At 38.4% G+C, this 21,171-nt stretch overlaps 1 protein-coding gene across 2 annotated transcripts; it reads right to left on the bottom strand.

Annotated features, from left to right (window-relative positions):
- Positions 1-248: 248 nt before the first annotated feature.
- LOC127513648 (phosphatidylinositol transfer protein beta isoform) lies at positions 249-20,724 on the bottom strand. 2 transcript variants are annotated; one of them, XM_051895655.1, is made up of 11 exons: positions 20,424-20,724; positions 18,937-18,967; positions 17,457-17,602; positions 17,225-17,316; positions 16,887-16,894; positions 13,651-13,725; positions 12,474-12,557; positions 10,000-10,077; positions 7,042-7,152; positions 6,404-6,526; positions 249-1,900 (listed from the first exon to the last, which is right to left on the bottom strand). In XM_051895655.1, exons 1-11 carry the CDS (start codon positions 20,441-20,443, stop codon positions 1,853-1,855), a joined length of 816 nt encoding a protein of 271 aa, XP_051751615.1. In that variant the 5' UTR covers positions 20,444-20,724; the 3' UTR covers positions 249-1,852. The 2 variants fall into 2 exon arrangements, 1 of the variants encoding a protein (XP_051751615.1); XR_007930451.1 differs by lacking the exons at positions 249-1,900; positions 6,404-6,526; positions 7,042-7,152; ... (3 more) ...; positions 18,937-18,967; positions 20,424-20,724 and having other exon boundaries at positions 13,651-17,125.
- Between the last annotated feature and the right edge of the window lie 447 nt (positions 20,725-21,171).

The following is a 21,171-nucleotide window of genomic DNA, read 5'->3' as shown; positions in this document are numbered from 1 at the left end:
TAAATTTTTTTTAAAAAAAATACTTCAATTTAACATTGGGCAAAATTTGAAGAATTCTAATCCTATTAATAAAAAGCTTCATTAAGCCAAAATTTGTTCAGAAATATTGGAATGTGCAACAGTCCATCTAGAATAACTGGCAAAGAGGCCCGATCAAATGATCCAGAAACCTTCTATACTACAGAACCGGTGTTGTGTGGTTTGATAAAGTCTGTAACTCTATGTGAGCAATAATAGTGATGATTGGCTTCACAAAAATAACTAATGAGATGATGAGGCAAAATTATGTTGAAATTTAATCAACTATGTTTCATTATCTTTAAACACACACAAAAACAACATTCTCACTGTTTTGAATTTCAGATGCATTTACACATGCATTCAAAATCACGTTTTAATTCCTATAAGCATTAAACAGTAGATTTCTGAACTAAACACTTGATTTGATATTGTCTATAACTAGTCCCAATACACTATTTCTTTTTTTTCTCTCTCTCTCTGATAACACATTTGTCTGAAGTCAAGAAATACAGTACTCAGAGTTCATGAGAGTAAAAGGTTACTGCTTATTCTCCCACCAGTAGGAATGTAAAAAAAAAAAAAAAAACAAGAAAAATGATCATCCAAGCAGGTATATTTGACAGCAAGTGCTTGCGAAATTTAAATATAACCATCGCATAGACAGTAACGTTATAAAAGGTGCCCCTTCGAAACTCATTTAATCTTTATAACAATATTCAACTATATTTAAACGCAGTTTGCAAACACAAAATATGGCAGAGCTCGATCATTACAGGATATTAAACTCTGTAGGCAGGTTTTAGATGGAGGATTTCATGTTTTGATTCAACAGTTATTTATGCTATCATGTTACACTAGCTTAAAAATACTGCTTTTGTATTCTAAATGCATCCAGCATTACATTACAATTTTTTTATTTTTTTTTTTGCCAGTTGGAAACTGACTAGTTTAAGAGTTTTAAATGAGGTAAAAGATACTTTTCATACACAGAGAAAAAAATAATAAGGCAGGACAAGTCAGTACAGGCATGAAGGAACATATCCTGAAAACAGTGTAAAAGTACCTTGACAAATGTTCTGTAACACTGGATCTTTAATAACGTTCACGTAATACAGCCCTCTTGAAAATATTTACTTTTTTTATTCACTTTAAGTCTTAAGATTTATTCACTCTTAAGTCATTCCAACCTCTGCTGAAGTAAATGACAAAATGTTCATTTTTGGTTAATCTTCTTTAGCATAGAACATAATCTTTGAACACTTTGAACACTATCTGTAATATTCCAAAAGGCCATTGTTACAACAGATTTTGAAAAGAAGCATGCGATTAAACGCACTGAAAGCAATCTTCAACCTTAAACATCTTAGGGGAAATCACCATACAGTAATTCACACCTGGGAGTGTTTGCCAATCTGTGTGTATATATATATATGCTTGTACAATAGTGTTCTTTGGAGCGAAGAGTGTTTGGAAATGGTATGTTCCCAAAGTCAGTTCTTAATAAAGCCCAGGCAGGACAAGACAAGAGTGAAGGAAGTTAACGGTAAAGCCTGGCCCTGCCCTGAGGGAAATGGCTGGAAAACTGCTTTAAATGATCAAGTGAATGAACAAGACCAAAAAAAAAAAAAAAAAGCGCTTTCAGCATTTGTGATAAAGGCACATGGGGGAGAGAAGTTTATATCTAAAATATCAGTAATAAATCTAAATGTAGAGCTCATGATTGAGTAAATCTAATGGGATTGGTTGAATTGCTTTGATTTGGACAGGTCAATGTTGTCTCTCTTCTTGAGGACAGGTTTACTATCCACAGCCTTTGTGGTCGTGGTTGGTCTCATTCATCAGCCGCACTGGTTCCTCGCACTTGACCTTGCTTGCGAAGCTAAAAAAGAAATTGTAGAAAGAGATGTTTGTGTTTGGACAGAGTCATGGTTTATGTAGTCGCCACAAAAACGACCACTACAGTACATATCAAAATTTTGGAATAATTACGATTTTCAATGTTTTTGAAAGAAGTCTTTTATGCTCAACAAGGCTGCATTTATTTGATCACACTCTAAAAGTGCTGGGGGTTATTTAACCCATTTTTGGGTCAAATATAAACAAACCCAAACGGTTGAGTTTGTCCATATTCTACCCAAACATGGTTGAAACAATCCAGCATTTTTTAGAGTGCACAAATACAGTAATAACAGTAATATTGTTAAATATTAGTACAATTTAAAAGTTTTCTATTTGAATATATTTAAATATTATTGGTGCACAATTATTAATAATGGTTCGTATCATCAATGTTGAAAACAGTTTTTGCTGCTTAATATTTTTGGGAACCGTAATAGAATTGATAAATATAAAGTTCAATGTACAGCATTTATTTGAAATAGAAATCGTTTGTAACATTATAATTGTCTTTACCGTCACTTTTGTTCAATTTAATGCACAATTTAAAAGTATTAATTTATTTCTTTCTTCTTTTTTTAACTCATACTTACCCCAAGCTTTTGAATGGAATTCTATCACAGTTTCCACCAAAAATATATAGCAGCACAACTGATTTCAGCATTGATATTAATAAGAAAATGTTTCTTGAGCACCAAATCAGCATATTAGAATGATTTCTGAAGGAAATCGCTATCCACATAGTGCAGGTGATTGATTGCTTCTGCATCAGCGGCCAATGAGCTGCGGCTCAATATTCAAATACTGGTAGTGTTTGCTGTTAGCAGTCTGCAGCGCGCTTTCAGAAACTCTCCACCTTCCCCAGCTCCACCTGTATAGATCTGCTACAGGGGTTATTTCATGTATGTTATATGTGCAGCATGCTCACAGCAATGTTTTTGAATGTATTGGCTCTGCAGCAGCAGCAGCAGCGTAGCAGATCTATTCCACCAAGACCAAATACATTAACATTGCCATATCCATTACCATGCCAATCTCTCCAAGAGTTGTCAGGACAGAACTGGAGTAATGATGCTGAAAATTCAGCTTTGCATCACAGTAATAAATTACATTTTAAAAACATTCAAATAGAAAGCAGTTCCTTTAAACTGTAATAAAATTTCACAATATTACTGTTTTATTGTATTTTTTTTTATCAAATATATGCAGCCTTAATGAGTATAGAGACGTCTTTCAAAAACATTCCAAACTCTTTTTGTGTGTGTGGATTTCTGTGCAAATGACATATAGGAAGAACAGGCTTGAGTTCAGGACCTTGAGCTCAAATTGTAACAAAGCCAATTACTGGCTGAAATTGGTGGAGCTCGGTAAGAATTCTTAAACAGACGAACGTTAATATCAGCTGAGCAGAAGGCAGTGGGAACTAACCCGTCCATTCCTCATTTGGAATCATGGCACAGGTGCTTTTCAAGCACAGAAATCCATTTGTATGTTAATGAGCCCTCATGGAAGTTGAAGCCACACATGCTCGACACACATCAAGCGCGCACAGACTGTTAGAGCCCCAGAAAACCACAGGCAGATTCTGTTAGTGTCGCACAGAGGTTGGACTGAGTCACTGTTAGTCAATAACAGACATTCTTTTCCCAGGCAATGGACCAGATATTCTACCTTTTATCCATTCACCCTCTACAGACAACAAAAATTGCTCTCTGAAGGAATTCTATTACTTGGTAATGGGTGAGTGTCTTCTTGTTGAAAACATTCTGCAGATACATTTCCACTGTGATAAACTAATTCCAAGATTAAAATGTGAAGTGAAGTATTATATACAAATTTTATTTATTTATTGCCAATGCAGAGTGAACTGGGGAAATTTACTAGGCATAAATATTTCTTTTTTAATTGTTTTCTTTTCCTTGCATATTAGTGACAAGGATGAGCCATGGAGCCTCATTTGTTCCTCATTATAATATGAGGAACAAATATATTTTGTAGACTTCTTTATAATGTGGACTAGGTAGGAGACATTCTAAAGAAACTGTGTACATTGTTTAATTTTTTGCCATTTTCAAAGTGAGTGACAGCATGTGCCACCAATTTTGGAATGACCCAACAATACATTGTGCGAAATCCTTTTATAGACACTGCATACATAAATTTGAATAAATAAATAAATTTGCAACATATATCTGAATATTGATACATCTGAAATTCAATTCTTTGGACAACTCCATCAAGGGTTATGAAAAACTAAATACCTCCATCTGCTCAATTTCATCTCATCTTTCTTTCCAATTTCTTTTCTTTCCCTCTCCCTTCTGCTTTCATCTAGCCATTATTCGTCAGTGGATGGCAGAAGAACTGCATTTGGACTGCACTCCAAAGAAACTCTGCAAGCATGCTAGGTTTGGAAGCACCACAAGACAATGCTATTTTTGTTCTGTCTGGATTCATACTGAAGGGTGGGTGGTCTCTAGGCAAACGATAACAGGCCAGTGCACAAAATCTGGCTTTTTACTAGCTTCATATGGATTCAAAGCCAAGTACGATGCAGTTACAGTTTGTAGATGCGTTCAAAAGACTAACTAGTACACTAATAGTTTTGACATGCTGGAGTGAATTTAAAAACCTTTAAATCTACAATCTAATGCTGAAGTTAGATTTGCAGAAAAAATATAAACTTTCTTTAAAAAATGCAAATTATTTTGTCAAGTGGATAGTTAAAGGGTAAGCGCCTCAACGGGACACCTGTCAAAATGTGAGCATTGCATCATGTTAAAGGCACAATCTTTAAGATTTTTGGATTAAAGTATTCAAAAACCACTAGAACAATGTTATATATTTTGTTGACTTGTGTACTTACATTATCTCAAATGTTTCCAAGAATGTTTAAATCCAGAGAAATAAGCAATTTTAACCAGGACACGGACTGTGTCCGTGCGTTGTTACCCCACATGCGCTCACTGCGTTACCCAACATACGCTTGACCGGAAGAAGCGGAAGCAGCGGCTGTGTCATAATAAAAGCCCCACTGCTCTCGAGACGTGTGTCGCGCTCGTCTCTCATTAGCAATCACTCCAGCAGCCTTGTTCAGCTCCAACAACATTCGGCCCTGCTCTGCTTCATACTACAGTAACATTAATAATCTCATCCAAGAACATGATTTCTGCCCAAGTCCCATCCCAATTCTTTTCCACCAGCTGTAGATGTGAAGAACATTCTTCGCATGATTCCGCGAAATCAAGGCGTCATCAAGCTACGCCTTTGTTTTGAATAAGCGACCTCTACCGGCGAAAAATTACATATTGTGCCTTTAAAAGCAAATAAAACCAATCAATCACTATAAAGTATACAGATACCCACTCAATTTCTGACACGCTCCACGCACGAGTCTGTCGACAACAGGACAAATGGAAGAGTAAAAGAATGTCTGCTTTGACGCATCCTGTTTAACCAGCTTGTTTGCGTCACTGTACAGAGTTCAGAAGGATCCCAGCATCAGAAACAAGTGGATGGTTTATTTTTAATAACGTCCTGGATTGAGTCTAAAGATTATATGTTTGTTCAGAGCATTTGACTGCAGCTTTTTTGTAAACAAGGCACATGTAATTACGGAGCCCCGGACATGACATGCAGAAAAAAAATAGTAGGCTAAATTGTGTGCACGATTTACTATTTCGTTCCCTCGATTTATAAATCATGCGCATGTTTTATAAATCGAGGGAACGAAATAGTAAATCGTGCGCACGATTTAGTAAATCGAGGGAACGAATTAGTAAATCGTGCGCACGATTTAGTAAATCAAGGGAACGAAATAGTAAATCGTGCGCATGATTTAATTTTTTTTCTTGCATGTCATGTGCGGGGCTCCATATGTAATGGAGAGTTTGTAAAAAAACCCGTTGAATGCTGAAGCAGCCAACTGTATTGGACCTGACAGCAGCTAACCGTAGTAAAATAATAAGTAAACAAATTCATAATGATTTGACTGTAAATGTACTCACATGCAATAGTGAGGGAGGGGGGTTATGATTATTAAACAATCATAACAGTGGCTGTTTACTGACAAGTCTTAAAGGAGCCGCCCCTTAAAAAGCATATCATTCTGACAGAGGGTCAGAATGAGGGTTGAAAATAATAATTTTTCTGCATATATTTTTTTGTGTGTGATAAAAATGTTATTAACATTATAAGTGATCCTCAAGGAACATCATTTTATGCTATGTTTTATAATATTAAATTATTATATTAAAAAAAAAAAAAAAAAGCTTATTATGGCAGATGTATTGTACACCCCTACAAAAGTTATAAACCCTGAAAAGAATTCTGGGAGAAAATATCTCCTAAAACAACATTCCTTATCTACATAAAAAAAAAAAAAAATCATACTAACCAGCACTTTTCTACGTGACAGCTAAGTCAGGGTTTGACTACAGATTTAGCACAATCTGTGTAATGTGTAAATGTGTATGAGTATACGCACCTCCTCCAGCTCTTTCTGTGTCTCCTCTTCCATCCTTCTGATATCCTCCATGTTGAGCTCTACCCACTTATCAATCCAGCAGAACAGCTGCCGGTGGAAGTTGGTGAAGATTCTCTTCTCTTGCTTAGTAAATGACACATAAATCCCAAACTATACCACAGAATTATAACCCAATCCAGACACACAGTACATTTACATGATAGAATTACACTTACTCTAATTATATAGTAAAATTTTAAATAGAATGTCAACATTAAAAGGATAGTTCAGAATGAACGTAACCAAGCAGATCTCGTCCCCCATTGACTACCATAGTATTATTTTTTTCCTAATATGGTAGTCAATGGGGGGCGAGATCTGCTTGGTTACAAACATTCTTCCAAATGTCTTCCTTTGTGTACAGCAGAACAAAGACATTTATACAGGTTTGAAACAACTTGAGGGGGAGAAAATGACAGAATTTTCATTTTTGGGTGAACTATCCCTTTAAAATGTTACAATTATTTATAACAAATATCTCAGAAAAGTGAAATTTGGTAGAGTTTTATTCTTAATATACAATAATAATTCACTTTAGATGGTATTAAATTAAAACCACTTCTAATACATATGAGTTAATGCATTTCTGGAGATCTTACCTTGTGAATGAAGCTTTCTACCCTGTTCTGCAGGCCCCACCATTTAAACTTGACCGTGACAAGCTTGTAAGCACACATTCGTGGGCAGTCAGGATTATTAACCAGTTCTTTCTGTGAGGTTTCAAACATAAATTAATGAAGCTCTGTCGACCATGCAGAAATTAAAATTTTAACTTAAACACTTAAACAGTACAGAGGTCCTAAAATCAAATAATTACAGTATGGATAAATTATGCAGATGCTTTTCTTAGAAGATCTCCAGAATAGATGAGGCAATAATTGGCAAAAACACATTTTGGGTGCTCCACAATCTAACAAGCCTTGTGAAGATTAATCTAATCTTCAATACACACAAGTGAAGACAGCTCTTATTCATGTGGACACGCACATGTCTTAGTTTGTGCCAATCACTGTGATGCCTTTTACGGTCCATCAAAGCGGAGTGATTCATCTTCATTAGTTCTTAACTGCAAAACACTTCCACTAATACACTCATTCGTAATTTACACAGAGGTCATTGCAGAAATAGCACTGTACTTTTTTACTGAACTATTATTTTAGATTGCACTGTTGTTTAAATTCACAAGACCAGGAAGAAATCCATACAAATTAGGTTAACTAAAAAAAAAAATGAACATTTTGCTGGCCCATACAACCCGCCCGTGTGCTATATGTGTATAAGTGTGATAGCTTTATTTGAAGAACAGACTGAAATCATTATTCACTGAAAACCTTGACATTCAGCCCATCTCTCCCTGCTGTGTGTGCACATGTGCGTGTGTGTGTGCACATGTGCGTGTATGTGTGTGTGTGTGTGTGTCAGGGGTGTTTCCTCTGAAGGAGGCCAGGGAGGCAGAGCCTCCTCAAAAAAAGTAGATGAGAAAATAATCCATATTATAAAAATAAAACAACACAAAAATTACAAAATGTGACATTAAAATTGTATAAATCTCTTGTTTTTCTAAAATAACACTGTTCAACAGCGACACCCGCAGGTAAAGTTATAGCAAGACGCTGCGTCTCTCTTGCCTCCCCTGAGCCCGTTGACTTTTAACAGACCCCCAAAAGTGTGAGGTGCGTTTGACAGGGGGTTAACTGAGAATGAACAAGGGAAAGTCACATGAGAGGAGGCAGTGCCTCCATCACACTGTGACTGGTTATGGTTGGAAATGAGTGGTTCATGCGATAAATCCCGCCTCTTGTTTTCGTGCGCGTTCGTGTATTCGTGAATCGTTCTGAATGAATAAAATAATGCTGTTAATGGGAAGACTAACAACTCACCCACTTAGATATCACTGCTTTATGTCACGTCAAAATCAAACTTGAAACGGCCTGAAAACATGATAACTTTGGGGGGTTTTAGGGAGCAAATGAAATTAAAGGTACATCTTTATATCTGTGAACAGTGTTTACAGAGCATGATGACTGATGAGCCAAAAAAAGTTGACTGTTAAAAAGAACTGCTGAACAGCATAAAAAAGAAATAAAATATATTGTTTAAATTATTACTGCCTTTAGTTATTATTTTGGAATAAATGTAAAAATGCTTAAAACACGCACCGCTTTATGCGGGCCTCGAACCCGGGTCTCCGGCGTGGGAGTCGGACACTCTAACGAGGAGGCTAAAGACTGCAACCTCTAGTGTTAGTCTAGTCGCTAGAGCGTCTCTTGAGATCAGAGGAGTGACGTTTTACTCATACAGCGACTACTAACTGGCCTCTATTATATATGTATATTAGGGGTGGGATGGTTCGCTGTAAAAAATCGAACCGTTCGGTTCTCCACCCACGGTTCGGCAAGCGCTTGCACCGCAATTCATCCCAAATCTGACGATGCATCTATAATATGGTTTGTTGAAAACAACGTGCAAAACAGACAGACGGATTCGGCTAATGTATGTTTCAGTCGATGGATATGCATTCTAGTTTCCCAATACGTTACAACAGCGATGATCAAAAGAACATGGACAAAACAGTCACTTGTAAACAAATGTTCAATGATGTGCCGAATGCTCTATGACCAGTCATTTACGCCGTCTTCACCCGGGTGTTGATAGCGCGTGACGCGAGCGCAGGTGAGACCTGAACATCTCACAGTGCAATCTGTGTTTAAACTAATTTAAACCTTGCCAATTTAAACATTCATCGGTAAGACGCGAAAGAGAACTCGCGCGCGCTATGAGGAGATTTGTGTGTACTCATCCGAAGCGCGTACATGGAGAGCCACGTCACAGCGCGCAAATACTCTCGTGCAAATTCTCTTTCAAGTCTTGCACCTAAACGTACAATTCACTCAAAAATTATGTCAACATGCCCATCTTAGCGAGTATCCAAACAAACATAGTAGGTTATGTCTTAAGAGAAAAACATGTGTATGTGTGCGCATGTGTATCAGTATCAATGTACTGGATCTTTGAATTATGTCTTAAAGGGACAGCAGTCTAATATTCATGCTCTGTGTTTTAATGTTAATCGAACGACAAAGCACGAAGAAATCACTCTTGACTGAAAAGCTTTTGTAACTTCAATAATGTTTCATCTTTATTTAACTATTCAAAGAAGTTTATATGCAGTGTTATTTTATATTTGATTACTTTATTCAATTTCTGAACCTGAAAGCTGTTAGATACCTGAAAAACCTGTAAAGCGTTATTTTATTTGTATCTTAGCTCTCATGTATTTATTTGTGCTGTTTCTTGTAGTCAGATTATTTTTTATTTTGTTTATCCTTATTTGACTATTGTCCTATTTTTTACTGAACATAGCACATACCGAACAGTACCGAAACCGTGACACTAAAACCGTGACACAAACTTTGGACTTCATTCATTGTAACTGCTTGGGGGGGGGAAAAATCATCTAAATTTTTCATTCCATGAAAAAATAAATAAATAAATAAAAATAAAAATAAAAAGAGTCATATGGGTTTAAAATGAAGGGTGAGAAAAGGGGTCCCTACCATCCAATTGGGTCCCAGTGGTCCTCTGCCGGTCTTGACTGACTTAAAAATAGCTGGATCCTCATCTGCCTTGTAATCCTGCATATAACAGATGACAATCAATCTAGGCTTAGTTTATGTATAAAAAATTTTGTGAATTAGATTTGATCATCAACATCAGTGAATTAACTATAACTACCTTCATTTTGTGGATACTCACATTCTTAATCAATATACATTTGGAAAGCTGCTGCACTTTTTTTGAAGAGTTTATTTACTCTTCAAAACTGCAAAATTTAAACCCTTAGTAAGCAGATTCATCAGGGAATATATGTCAAAACTTGAGTCAAGTACGCCCATATAGACTTAGGTTATGCCTAATAGAGCCCAAGTCATTAAAAAGTATTCAAGGACAGATGCAGTGAAGCAAGAAGTTAAGAAAAAACAGGGAACAAAAAATAGACTTAATAAACCTGAGACGGTGGAAACTGGGAGAGATGGTGAGAAAAACAGCTGCTGGTAAAATAAATGGACGAAAAGCATTTAATTTTAACTGGACCTCCAGGGTCTCGCAATTGTAAATAAATCATGATACGCCTCCGGCGAAATAACAACTTCTCAGTTTCTGTACAGTTAGTGAGGCAAACAGGCATTGAGGGTTTGTGTGAGCGCACACACACACACACACACACACACACACACTGTCACACTGAGAACAAACCGACCTGTTTAATACCAAGTGTGCTGTCTGGAGGCCAAAGCGTGATGATACGGTAACAATGCTTGGTGTGAATTCATGTAAAGCAGAGGTTTGTTTGTGTGCCAGGCTATATAAGCCCTTAATTACTCGAACCCAACTCACGGTTCTCAGCACAATGCCTGCAGCCATGCCTGAGGCCAGAGTCTGATAGGGCCCAAAGACTCGGACAGCCAGGACACCAGAGAAAACTGCTTCATTAGACCATAATCCCACTTTCCCCTCACACAAACACTCTTAACTAGCTAATCAATGGCAGAGAGGGCATTACATTAAAGTTATTTTCCACCCTCACACATGATTCTTGAAACCGAAGACCTTGTTAAATTGGTCTTGCTTTCTTATATTTGTCAACTTTACTTAATAAAATTATTAGTTAGAAGCAAAATCTAAAGTATATATATATATATATATATATATTTATTATATAATATATAATATATATATATATATATATATATATATATATATTATATATATATATACACACAGCACTTGCAGAGATGGAGTTTGTGTGGAGCACCACTAATGCAAACTGAGCCGTTTTGAGACACTGAAAACACAAGATCAGGAGCTTCTCGCATGTAAAAAGAAAGCAGTGCCTTGCTTCAAGCACAAGCATTTTTGACAGCTTTTGCCGTAGTTTTCATTTCATCCCCCATGGCTCATTGCAGACTCCTGTAGGACATCTGCATGCAAATAAACTGATGTCAGATTATCTGCCACTTCCGTGTGCTACCTTTTGTCAGGACTCTGATGTGTGTGAAAAATCTCATGAGTTTTTGAGCAGGTTAAGGGCCTCAAAAGCCTCTGAAACCTTGAAAAAAGTATAATAAATATAGTTGGAAGCAGCGATGAGGAGCCCAAGCACTACAGTACCACCCGGTGGATTTAGGAAAACAATGCACGATAGACACATGGATTTAACCTCTGGTAGTCTTTGGTTGTTATCTCTACCCCAAAAAAAAAAAAACAGTTTTACACAGTTTTTTACTTCATCAGAATGGTGCCAAATTTGGTGATTCATTTTGTTGCACTTGATGTTATGTGAATGAAAACTGGGAAAAACAAGATTGGGAAAGGCTAAATGGTCCTAAAAAAGTCATACTTGTATTGATGCATAGTAAACAAATTGGAAATACGGAAATAAAGAAGTGGGGAGGGGGGATACAGTGTACAAATCAGCCTGCTAGCAATGTCAGTGTCATGGGTTTTTTCCCAAGGAATGCATGAACTGATAAAATGTATATCTTCGATGCAATAAGTCGCTTTGAATAAAAAGGTCTGCCAAATGCATACATGTAAATAATACACTATAGTACTTTATCTAACAGAATAATTCAAAACATTTGAACACTAATAAGACAAAAACATCTTGACATTTGAAGATGTCCCATTGGAAACCGTTATGACATTTTTTCCACCTGATGAGTCTGTTACGCTCAACAGACTGACTGATGTTATCATGCTGGCTGGCTTGCAAGCAAGTTTCACTGTAGTCTATAATATTTCATCAGCTACAGAGTATTCTTTGTAATATGTTTATAAAGAATAGAGAATTTATTAATTTTGACAACTTTTTCAGGAAATCACACCTGTAAAATTCCTTGTTAATCCCAGGTTTTCTTTGCTCATGGGAACCCTGATGATTAAATATGTAACAGATGTTCAAATAGGAAGATTTATTTCTGTTTGTAATTATATTGAGTGTAGCAGCTCAATAAAACAGGGTACTTACACCAGGGGCTACTTGTTCTTTGTCTGCAATGTCAATGGGTGTGACCTCCACAGACTTCCATGTAGAACTGTCCAATTTGTGTACCTGTTATTCATTATTTAGAGGAAGAAGACGAGAAGTTATAGGAGAAGTTTAGAGGAGAAGCTATCCAAATAATAATCAATATAAACAATAATCCAAAATTTATTTGTCAATTTTCTATCAGTTTATCGTGTCTACTGGTATATCGTTCACCCTAATGATAATGTTTAAAATGGAATTTGATCTGATATAATTTACATTGACCCTTACCCAACCTCAGGATGTAGCCAGTTTAATAAGTATTCCCTTTCATGATCCCACTGAATTCACAGATTGCATGTTTCATGAAAACACAGAATACATTTTCGAGTTAAAGGGTTAGTTCACCCAAAAATGAAAATTCTGTCATTAATTACTCACCCTCATGCCGTTCCACACCCGTAAGACCTTTGTTAATCTTCGGAACACAAATTGAGATATTTTTGTTGAAATCCGATGGCTCCGTGAGGCCTACATAGGGAGCAATCAAGATCCATAAAGGTACTAAAAACATATTTAAATCAGTTCATATGAGTACAGTGGTTCAATATTAGTATTATAAAGCGACGAGAATATTTTTGGTGCGCCAAAAAAAACAAAATAACGACTTATATAGTGATGGCCGATTTCAAAACTGCTTCAGGAAGCTTCGGAGTATAATGAATCAGCGTGTCGAATCAGCGGTTCGGAGCGCCAAAGTCACGTGATTTCAGCGGTTTGACACGCGATCCGAATCATGATTTGATACGCTGATTCATCTGATTCATTATGCTCCGAAGCTTAATGAAGCAGTGTTTTGAAATCGGCCATCACTAAATAAGTCGTTATTTTGTTTTTTTTTGCCACACCAAAAATATTCTCGTCGCTTTATAATATTAATATTGAACCACTGTACTCACATGAACTGATTTAAATATGTTTTTAGTACCTTTATGGATCTTGATTGCTCCCTATGTAGGCCTCACGGAGCCATCGGATTTCAACAAAAATATCTAAATTTGTGTTCCGAAGATTAACGAAGGTCTTACGGGTCTGGAACGGCATGAGGGTGAGTAATAAATGACATAATTTTTATTTTTGGGTGAACTAACCCTTTAATATATACAAAAGCACTCACATTCTCTAGTGTTCCAAGGTCAGGTTTGTGCCATGTCTCAATCTTGATGAAAAAATCATCCTTCATGTACTCATTCTGGGAGAACAAAAATCAAAACATATTATTGTCTTTACAGTAAATAACCATATGGTAGGTCTATGTGCATACAATGTAAAATAATATATAGGCTAATATTTCAAAACAGATAAATTCCTAAAAGATCTCTTAAATAGATTCAGTCGCAAAGAATCATGTTTGCAGGTTCAATTTCAAATGGGGTGAATTAATGAGATCTATATCAGCTATCATTCAAAAGGTTGGGGTCAGTAAGATTTTATTTATTTCTAATCAGTCTAATATCATAGGATCATGTGACACTGAAGACTGGAGTTATGGCTGCTGAAATTTTTTTACACTATTACATTTTACTGTGTTTTTAATCAAATAAATACAGTCTTGTGGAGTACAGGAAACGTCTAGGTTATGTATGTAACCCTCGTTACTAAAAGGAGTGGTGGGAACTTTGGGCACATATCCAGGCAGGGGTCTCAAGATAACGTGAGAGTTGGCCAGCCTGAATTCCAGGCATGCTTCATCAATTGATAATGCCTGCAGGTCCCCGTCCCTCTTAACAAGATGCCCAAGCCGTCAGGTGCACTGTTTTTAAAGAAAGAAACTTCAGCTCTACTGGGAGCAAAGCCTTAAAAGGAGCTCTCTGCAGCGCAGATAGAACCACTGCAAGGTCCCAAGAGGGCCCCTCTCAGGTACCTGATGATCAGGTCGTGCTTCCCAATAGACTTACCGTCAATGAGATCATGGTGAGCCGCAATGGCAGCCACATAGACCTTCAGGGTGGAAGGAGACAGCCTTCGTTCCAACCCATCTTGAAGGAAGGAGAGCACTGACCTGATCGGCATTTCCAGGGGTCATCTTGATGAGAAGAACACCAAGTTACAAAGAGGTTCCACTTCAAAGCACAGGCCTGTCTAGTAGACAAGGCTCTAACCGAAGTGATGGTAGCTAACACTTGAGGTGGCAGGGTACCTAAACCTTCCACGTCCCATCCAAAACCCATATATGCAGGTTCCAAAGATCGAGATGCGGATGCCAGAGGGTGCCCCCTCTCTGAGAAAGAAGGTCCTTTCTCAGAGGAATTGACCAGGAAGGGGCTGTCGCGAGGAGTACAAGTTCGGAGAACCAGGTCCAGCCGGGCCAATAGGGCACAACCATGAGGAGCTGCTCCTCGTCCTCCCTGATCTTGCACAATGTCTGCGGTCGCTGTAAAAAGGGTCCGTGCCGAGGGTGCCCTCAGTCAGGGAGTGAAACAACTGGCAGTGGGAAGTGTCCGGAGAGGCAAACAGGTCTACCTGAGCATCTCCGAAGCGTTCCCAAATCAGCTAAACCATCTGGGGATGGAGTCTCCATTCTCCATGGCATGAATGCTGTTGTGAGAGCTTGTCGGCTGCACAATTGAGCTTGCCCGGGATGTGAACAGCAGAACACAACTGTTCTCGAGAGTAAGCTAGAATCAGCCAGTCATCGAGGTAGTTGAGGATACGGACACTTTGTTCCCTGAGAGGAGCCAGAGCTCCCTCCGCAACCTTCCTGAAAACACGGGGAGACAGGGACAACCCGAATGGGAGAACCTTGTACTGTTATGCCTGCCCCTCGAAAGCAAACCGCAGGAACGGTCTGTGTCATGGAAGAGTGGAGACATGAAAGTACGCGTCCTTCAGGTCGATCGCTGCAAACCAATCCATAGGACGAATGCACGATCGTATGATCAAATTGCCCATGATCGTAGCGCGAACATCCTGAAACCTGGGGGGACGCCGGGCGAACTGAATCGTATTGATTGACTGGATGTGCCAGCGGGGCGGACTGGGGAGCTCTAGCCATTCCCCCAGAAACTGAGCCAGCGGGGTCAGAGGAACTACAGGTGTACCCACAGTGGGGCAGCAAGGTGGAACAGAAGGCCCTGACATGGGAGGCATAGCGTCCCTTAGTGAGGGTGAACTGTGTAGACGCGTCTGATTCCACATAATAGCAGAGGGGGCGTGAGAAGGCTGGGCATTCTCGGGCCGGCTCTGACTGGTTACTGGCGACAAAGGAAGAGGGGGATGAGAGCTGCGAGGTGTTACGTCACCTACTGTCATCTGCGCCCTTTCGGAACACGGAGGTAGAGGAAACAGCTCTTTTATTGAGAATTTGGGCGGAACAGAAAGAAAACGAGAACAAAAGATTCTCACCCGGCCCTCCTCCAGGGGAAGGAGTGGTCCTGCTACCATCTCCTGGAGAGCTGGCATCTCTATGGATCGCCTGTTGCCTGTCTCAGGATTGCCACTGGCGCTTGGCAGGTTTGGGAGGGGCGGAGGCGGGCTGCGCCGACTTCCTGCGGCCATCTCCTCGCTGCGGCTTGGGTGGAGGCTGCTGCTGTGACCGAGCGGGAGCGGAAGAGGCCGCAGGGGGGTGCCCTCATCGCCGAGCAGACTGAGGTGGCTGAGGCAGCAGCGGTGTGAAGGCATCAGCAGGCCACCAGGGCAGAATATGTTCGATCCCCTCAGTCTGTTTCTGGGCAGCTGAGAATTGCTGGCTGAAACTCTCGACCGTGTCGCCGAAGAGGCCAGCCTAGGAGACAGGGAGTTGAGGAGCTGAGTCCAATCAGAGTCCCTCATGTTCGGCAGGTTTAGCCATAGGTGCCGGTCCTGGACCACCAAAGTGGACATCACCTGACCAAGGGACCATGCAGTGACCTTCGTCGTCCGTAGAGCGAGGTCGGTAGCAGTGCGCGCCTCCTGCATGAGTCCCTGGTCAGCACTGCCCTCGTGCAACTGTTTAAGCATCTTGGCCTGATGTACTTGCAGGATGGCCATGGCGTGCAAGGCTTTTAGTCAATATCTATTATCTTTGTGGCATGCTCTCTAAATGTTAATGCATTCCTAAAAGTTGACTAAAACTTGTTGCAAATATAAAACTTAAAGTCCAAATAATATTAATGACTCATCTTGTATGCGTGTATGCAATTTTTTTGTCCAATAAAATGCCTTTTGGAATGACCACTGTCATAGCAATAGCAAACAGCAAAATATGGTTATGTCATGCAATGACATTTACTTAAGCACTTGAAGCAATTTCAAGAAAACTGTGTTTGTCAAACCATTTCACAGGGTTTTGAAATCTGACATTTCTTACACATGATAAACAAAAAGAGGCCATTTAATTTAATACAACCAACAAACAGTTTTCAATGCACTTACCGTTACAACTGTGGCAAACATGTATTGCAAAAACGAGAAAGAACAGATATGATTAGAGGTTACACCAATGAATTAGAATTACAACCGGTTATCTTAAGTATCTATATGATATATCTGAAACATGATTAATCATACATAAAGAAAGTGCAACTTACTTGAGGTTGAATGTTTAGAATAGAAATTAACTGATGATGCCAAAAAATGTATGATATGACTTAATAATTAACCATTTTAAAGCATTCATTTCACTGGGTGGTGCATATCTTTACTGTGCACATCTCTAACCTGACAGTCTGTGATGCATAACCGATAAGCTTGTTTCAAAGTTTTCCACCCACTTGTTCTGCAGTAAGGGTAGGCATTCCAGGCCTTTTCATGGAACACAAGCGAGCCTTCAGGAGCAATCACCTTTACAAAGCCTGGTACTTTGCTGGGCAGCAGAACATACAGAATGAAAAACACCAATGATGTTCAAATGAATATGTTGTCAAATTGTACTGAAAGCCAGGCTTCTTGTGAAGTCATCACTGGTACGCATACAGGTACACCCACATCTTCATATGTACATACCTTTTGAGATGGTAGATTTTGTGCGTATACTGTCCTTTCTCGCCATCCTTTTCATAGGGCTCATTCTTCAATATCTCTATGCCCTCTCCTCCGCCAGTCTCATTCTTGCTGGCTTCTGCCACAGAGTACAGCTGCCCTACTTGATACTGAAACAAACCATAACAGCCAACAACATTTAGGCTATGTTCAGAATGGATTCTACCATACTGCTTACTGAATCTGGTGACTGTGGAGGCCATTTGAGTATAGTGAACTCATTGTCATGTTCAAGAGACCAGTTTGAGATGATTTGAGCTTTGTGCTGGAAGATGTCATCAGAAGATGTGGTCATAAAGGGATGGACATGGTCAGCAACAATACTCAGGTAGGCTGTGGCATTTAAATGATGCTCAATTGGTACTAAGGGGCGAAGATAATATCCCCCTCATCATTACACCACCATCACCAGCCTGAACCGTTGATGCAAGGCAGGATGGATCCATGCTTTAATGTTGTTTACACCAAATTCTGACCCTACCACCTGAATGTCACAGCAGAAATTGAGACTCATCAGACCAGGCAACGTTATTTGTAATCTTCTATTGTCCAATTTTGGTGAGCCCATGTGAATTGTAGTCTCAGTTTCCTGTTCTTAGCTGACAGGAGTGGCACCAGGTGTGGTCTTCTGCTACTGTAGCCCATCTGCTTCAAGGTTCGATGTGTTGTGAGTTCAGAGATGCTCTTCTGAACCTCGGTTGTAACAAGTGGTTATTTGAGTTACTGTTGCCTTTCTATCAGCTTGAACCAGAATGGCCATTCTACTCTGACCTCTGAAATCAACAAGGCATTTTTGCCCACAGAACTGCCACTCACTGGACATTCTCTGAAAACTTTAGAGATGAATGTGCGTGAAAATCCCAGCAGAACAGCAGTTTCTGAAATACTGAGACCAGGCCGTCTGGCACCAACAACCATGCCACATTCAAAGTCATTTAAATCACCTTTCTTCCTCATTCTGATGCTCAGTTTGAACTTCACCATATCATCTTGACCATGTCTACATGCCTAAATGCATTGAGTTGCTGCCATGTGATTGGCTGATTAAATATTTGTGTTAATGGGCAGCTAAACAGGTGTACCTAATAAAGTGGCCAGCATGTGTACAGTGGTAATAAAAAGTATACACACCCCTGTTAAAATTGCAGCTTTTTTAGATGTAAAAAGTAGCTGATGCTATGGGGAAACCCTCTTACACCACCATACTAAAGCCTTATTGAAGTATGCTGGCCAATGGCATTCAAATAGTATTAATAAAAGAGTAGGTCTCCAGACTTTTGACTGTATGCTACTGTAAATACTTCAATATGCTACTGTAGTAAAACTATAACCTATGTTCACAGTCTTTCACAGAGGCATGAGTTAAAGAATTTATAAATGAATTTGGCAGTATAGATTTATATCAAGCTGCACTATTTAAAAATAAAAGCAATAATAAACTCACCTCTTCAACAGTGCATGGCAAAACAATGTGGCTGAAACACACCGAGAGATACTGAAATGAGACTTACATACAGACAAAAAAGACAATGCAATACAATTTACACATAGCATTCTTGGTGAGTCAAGAACATGACAGGCACAGGGGATACTGTAGTTCACCCAAAATGAAAATTCTGTCATTTCATGTTGTTTAAAACCTGTATGTTCTTATATATATATATATATATATATATATATATATATACTGCTGCACAGTATACTTAAGTTATCAAAAGTGTATGCTATATATAGATATATTATAATGTAGACCACACTTTTCTGTTTGTCTGCACTTTCAGTTTGCTGATGCTACTTTATTCATTCTTGTAGTGAACTTTTGCCTGTATGACTGCATGAAGATTGTGTGCAATACCAGTAGCTGTATCTCATATTGAAGGCTGTGCCTCCGGAGGTCACATTTCTCGGCAGTATACGTCATCGAGAATGTCTCATTTCAGAAAAGTAACCATTATAAAATTAACTGTTATTCCTTGCGAGCCGTAATTTCAGTCATTTCTTTCTTACTTTGGATTTTAATGGTTACTTTCCTGAAATGACAAAGCCTGCATTTTGGGGGGCTGAAATTCAACATATTTAAGCTGTGAATATTTCAACTGAAAACATTTCACACACAATTTCATTATTAAAAATTCAATAATCCACATTCACCTTTCAAACTTCAATTACAAAATATTCACCTATAATATTCAGAGGGCAATTCTTGGTCCATTTTATTTAGCTTTACAGTAGAAATAAAATAGGATGGCATAAATGAGAGAATTTTTCATTTTTGGGTGGACTATACCTTTAAGGAAAAGAATGTACAACAAGAAAGTGTTTATATGTGTACATATGCCTTGTAATGTACTTTACAAGGCAACTTCAGATGTACTCACTCAGTTGCTTTTTTATTGTTAACTTATCCAAGTGCAATTATTATTTTTTTATTATTATTATTATTATTTTTTTCAGAATTCATAAAAATCTAATTTCTAATTTAAGAGTTTTACACACATTATATATAACCACTGCTAGAGAAAAAAAAAAGCATTTGCAGACTATTGACTCAAACCATCATAGCCTATATAGTCCCTGTGACAACTAGCCCCGGTCTACCTTTAAAACAAAACTTCCAAGCAGACAAAGTTACAAATGAGCAGACTGTAATGTCATAATAACTCTTCGCCATTTCATGTAATAGAGGAAAGCTACAGTAAAGGTGAGGACCAACTGCATGTGTTTAGTTGCTGTCAGAGCCGGTAGGCCAGACCTGAGTTCACCAGCATCACACACACACATTCTCACACAAACGCACAACATCTAAAAGTCACGCAAACTATGTAGAGACTCTAGCAGAATAGGTAAAGTGCAATACAAACTATTCAGTGTGTAATAACGAAACAGAAACGTCCATAAAATACATTTAAAAAAATGAAATGTAACACTTACTATTCTTTGATGAGCACCATCTTCACCTCCGCGGCTGCGCCACTATACTGACGTCACATGCGTTTATAAAGGCGCTGCATCTCTCTCTCTCTCTCTCTCTCTCTCTCTCACCTCACTGAACAGCGCTTTCTTCATTACGTCAAATTCTTCCCATAATAGCCACTTTTCATCCTTTATTACAACGTTTTGACTTAAAAATGTTGACAAGAGTAAAAACGTAGTAAATGTTTGTTTGTTTGTTTGTTTAACGTTTACTTAGGAGACAGTGTCAGTGAAGATGTTATACTTGAGATGATATATGAGATATGTGAACCAAATATTTGTATTGTGTTATTAACAATCAAGCTGAAATTTGTATAAATATTAACCTTAGAAAAATGAAGGAAATTAGTGTCATTGTATTCCCTGTTTTTATGTCATTTCCACCACTAATACTTCCACCACAGAATGAGATGTTTTGGAAAAATGAAACTGGTGGAAAAGTTTATGATTTAGAGAACAAAAAATGACAGTACTGTCTTGTGATGTATGTATATGCATTGTTGGACACTGTTAGAAGACAAATTGAATAAACTAGCAAGAGTGTGTGCTTTAGAGAGTCTAATTATATTAAGATCAAAAAAATATATATAAAACATGTAAAGAAAGAAAACTAAATGCACAAATACCATCACCAAAACACTGTATAGGTTTAGTTCTTGGGGAAAAAAAGTAGGCTACTATTAAATATTATTATTTAACATTATTA

This window comes from Ctenopharyngodon idella, chromosome 5 (genome assembly GCF_019924925.1).
Source record: "Ctenopharyngodon idella isolate HZGC_01 chromosome 5, HZGC01, whole genome shotgun sequence".
NCBI classification, from domain to species: Eukaryota; Metazoa; Chordata; class Actinopteri; order Cypriniformes; family Xenocyprididae; genus Ctenopharyngodon; species Ctenopharyngodon idella.
The sequence above is the reverse complement of the archived record's forward strand: the minus strand, read 5'-3'. Positions and strand labels throughout refer to the sequence as shown.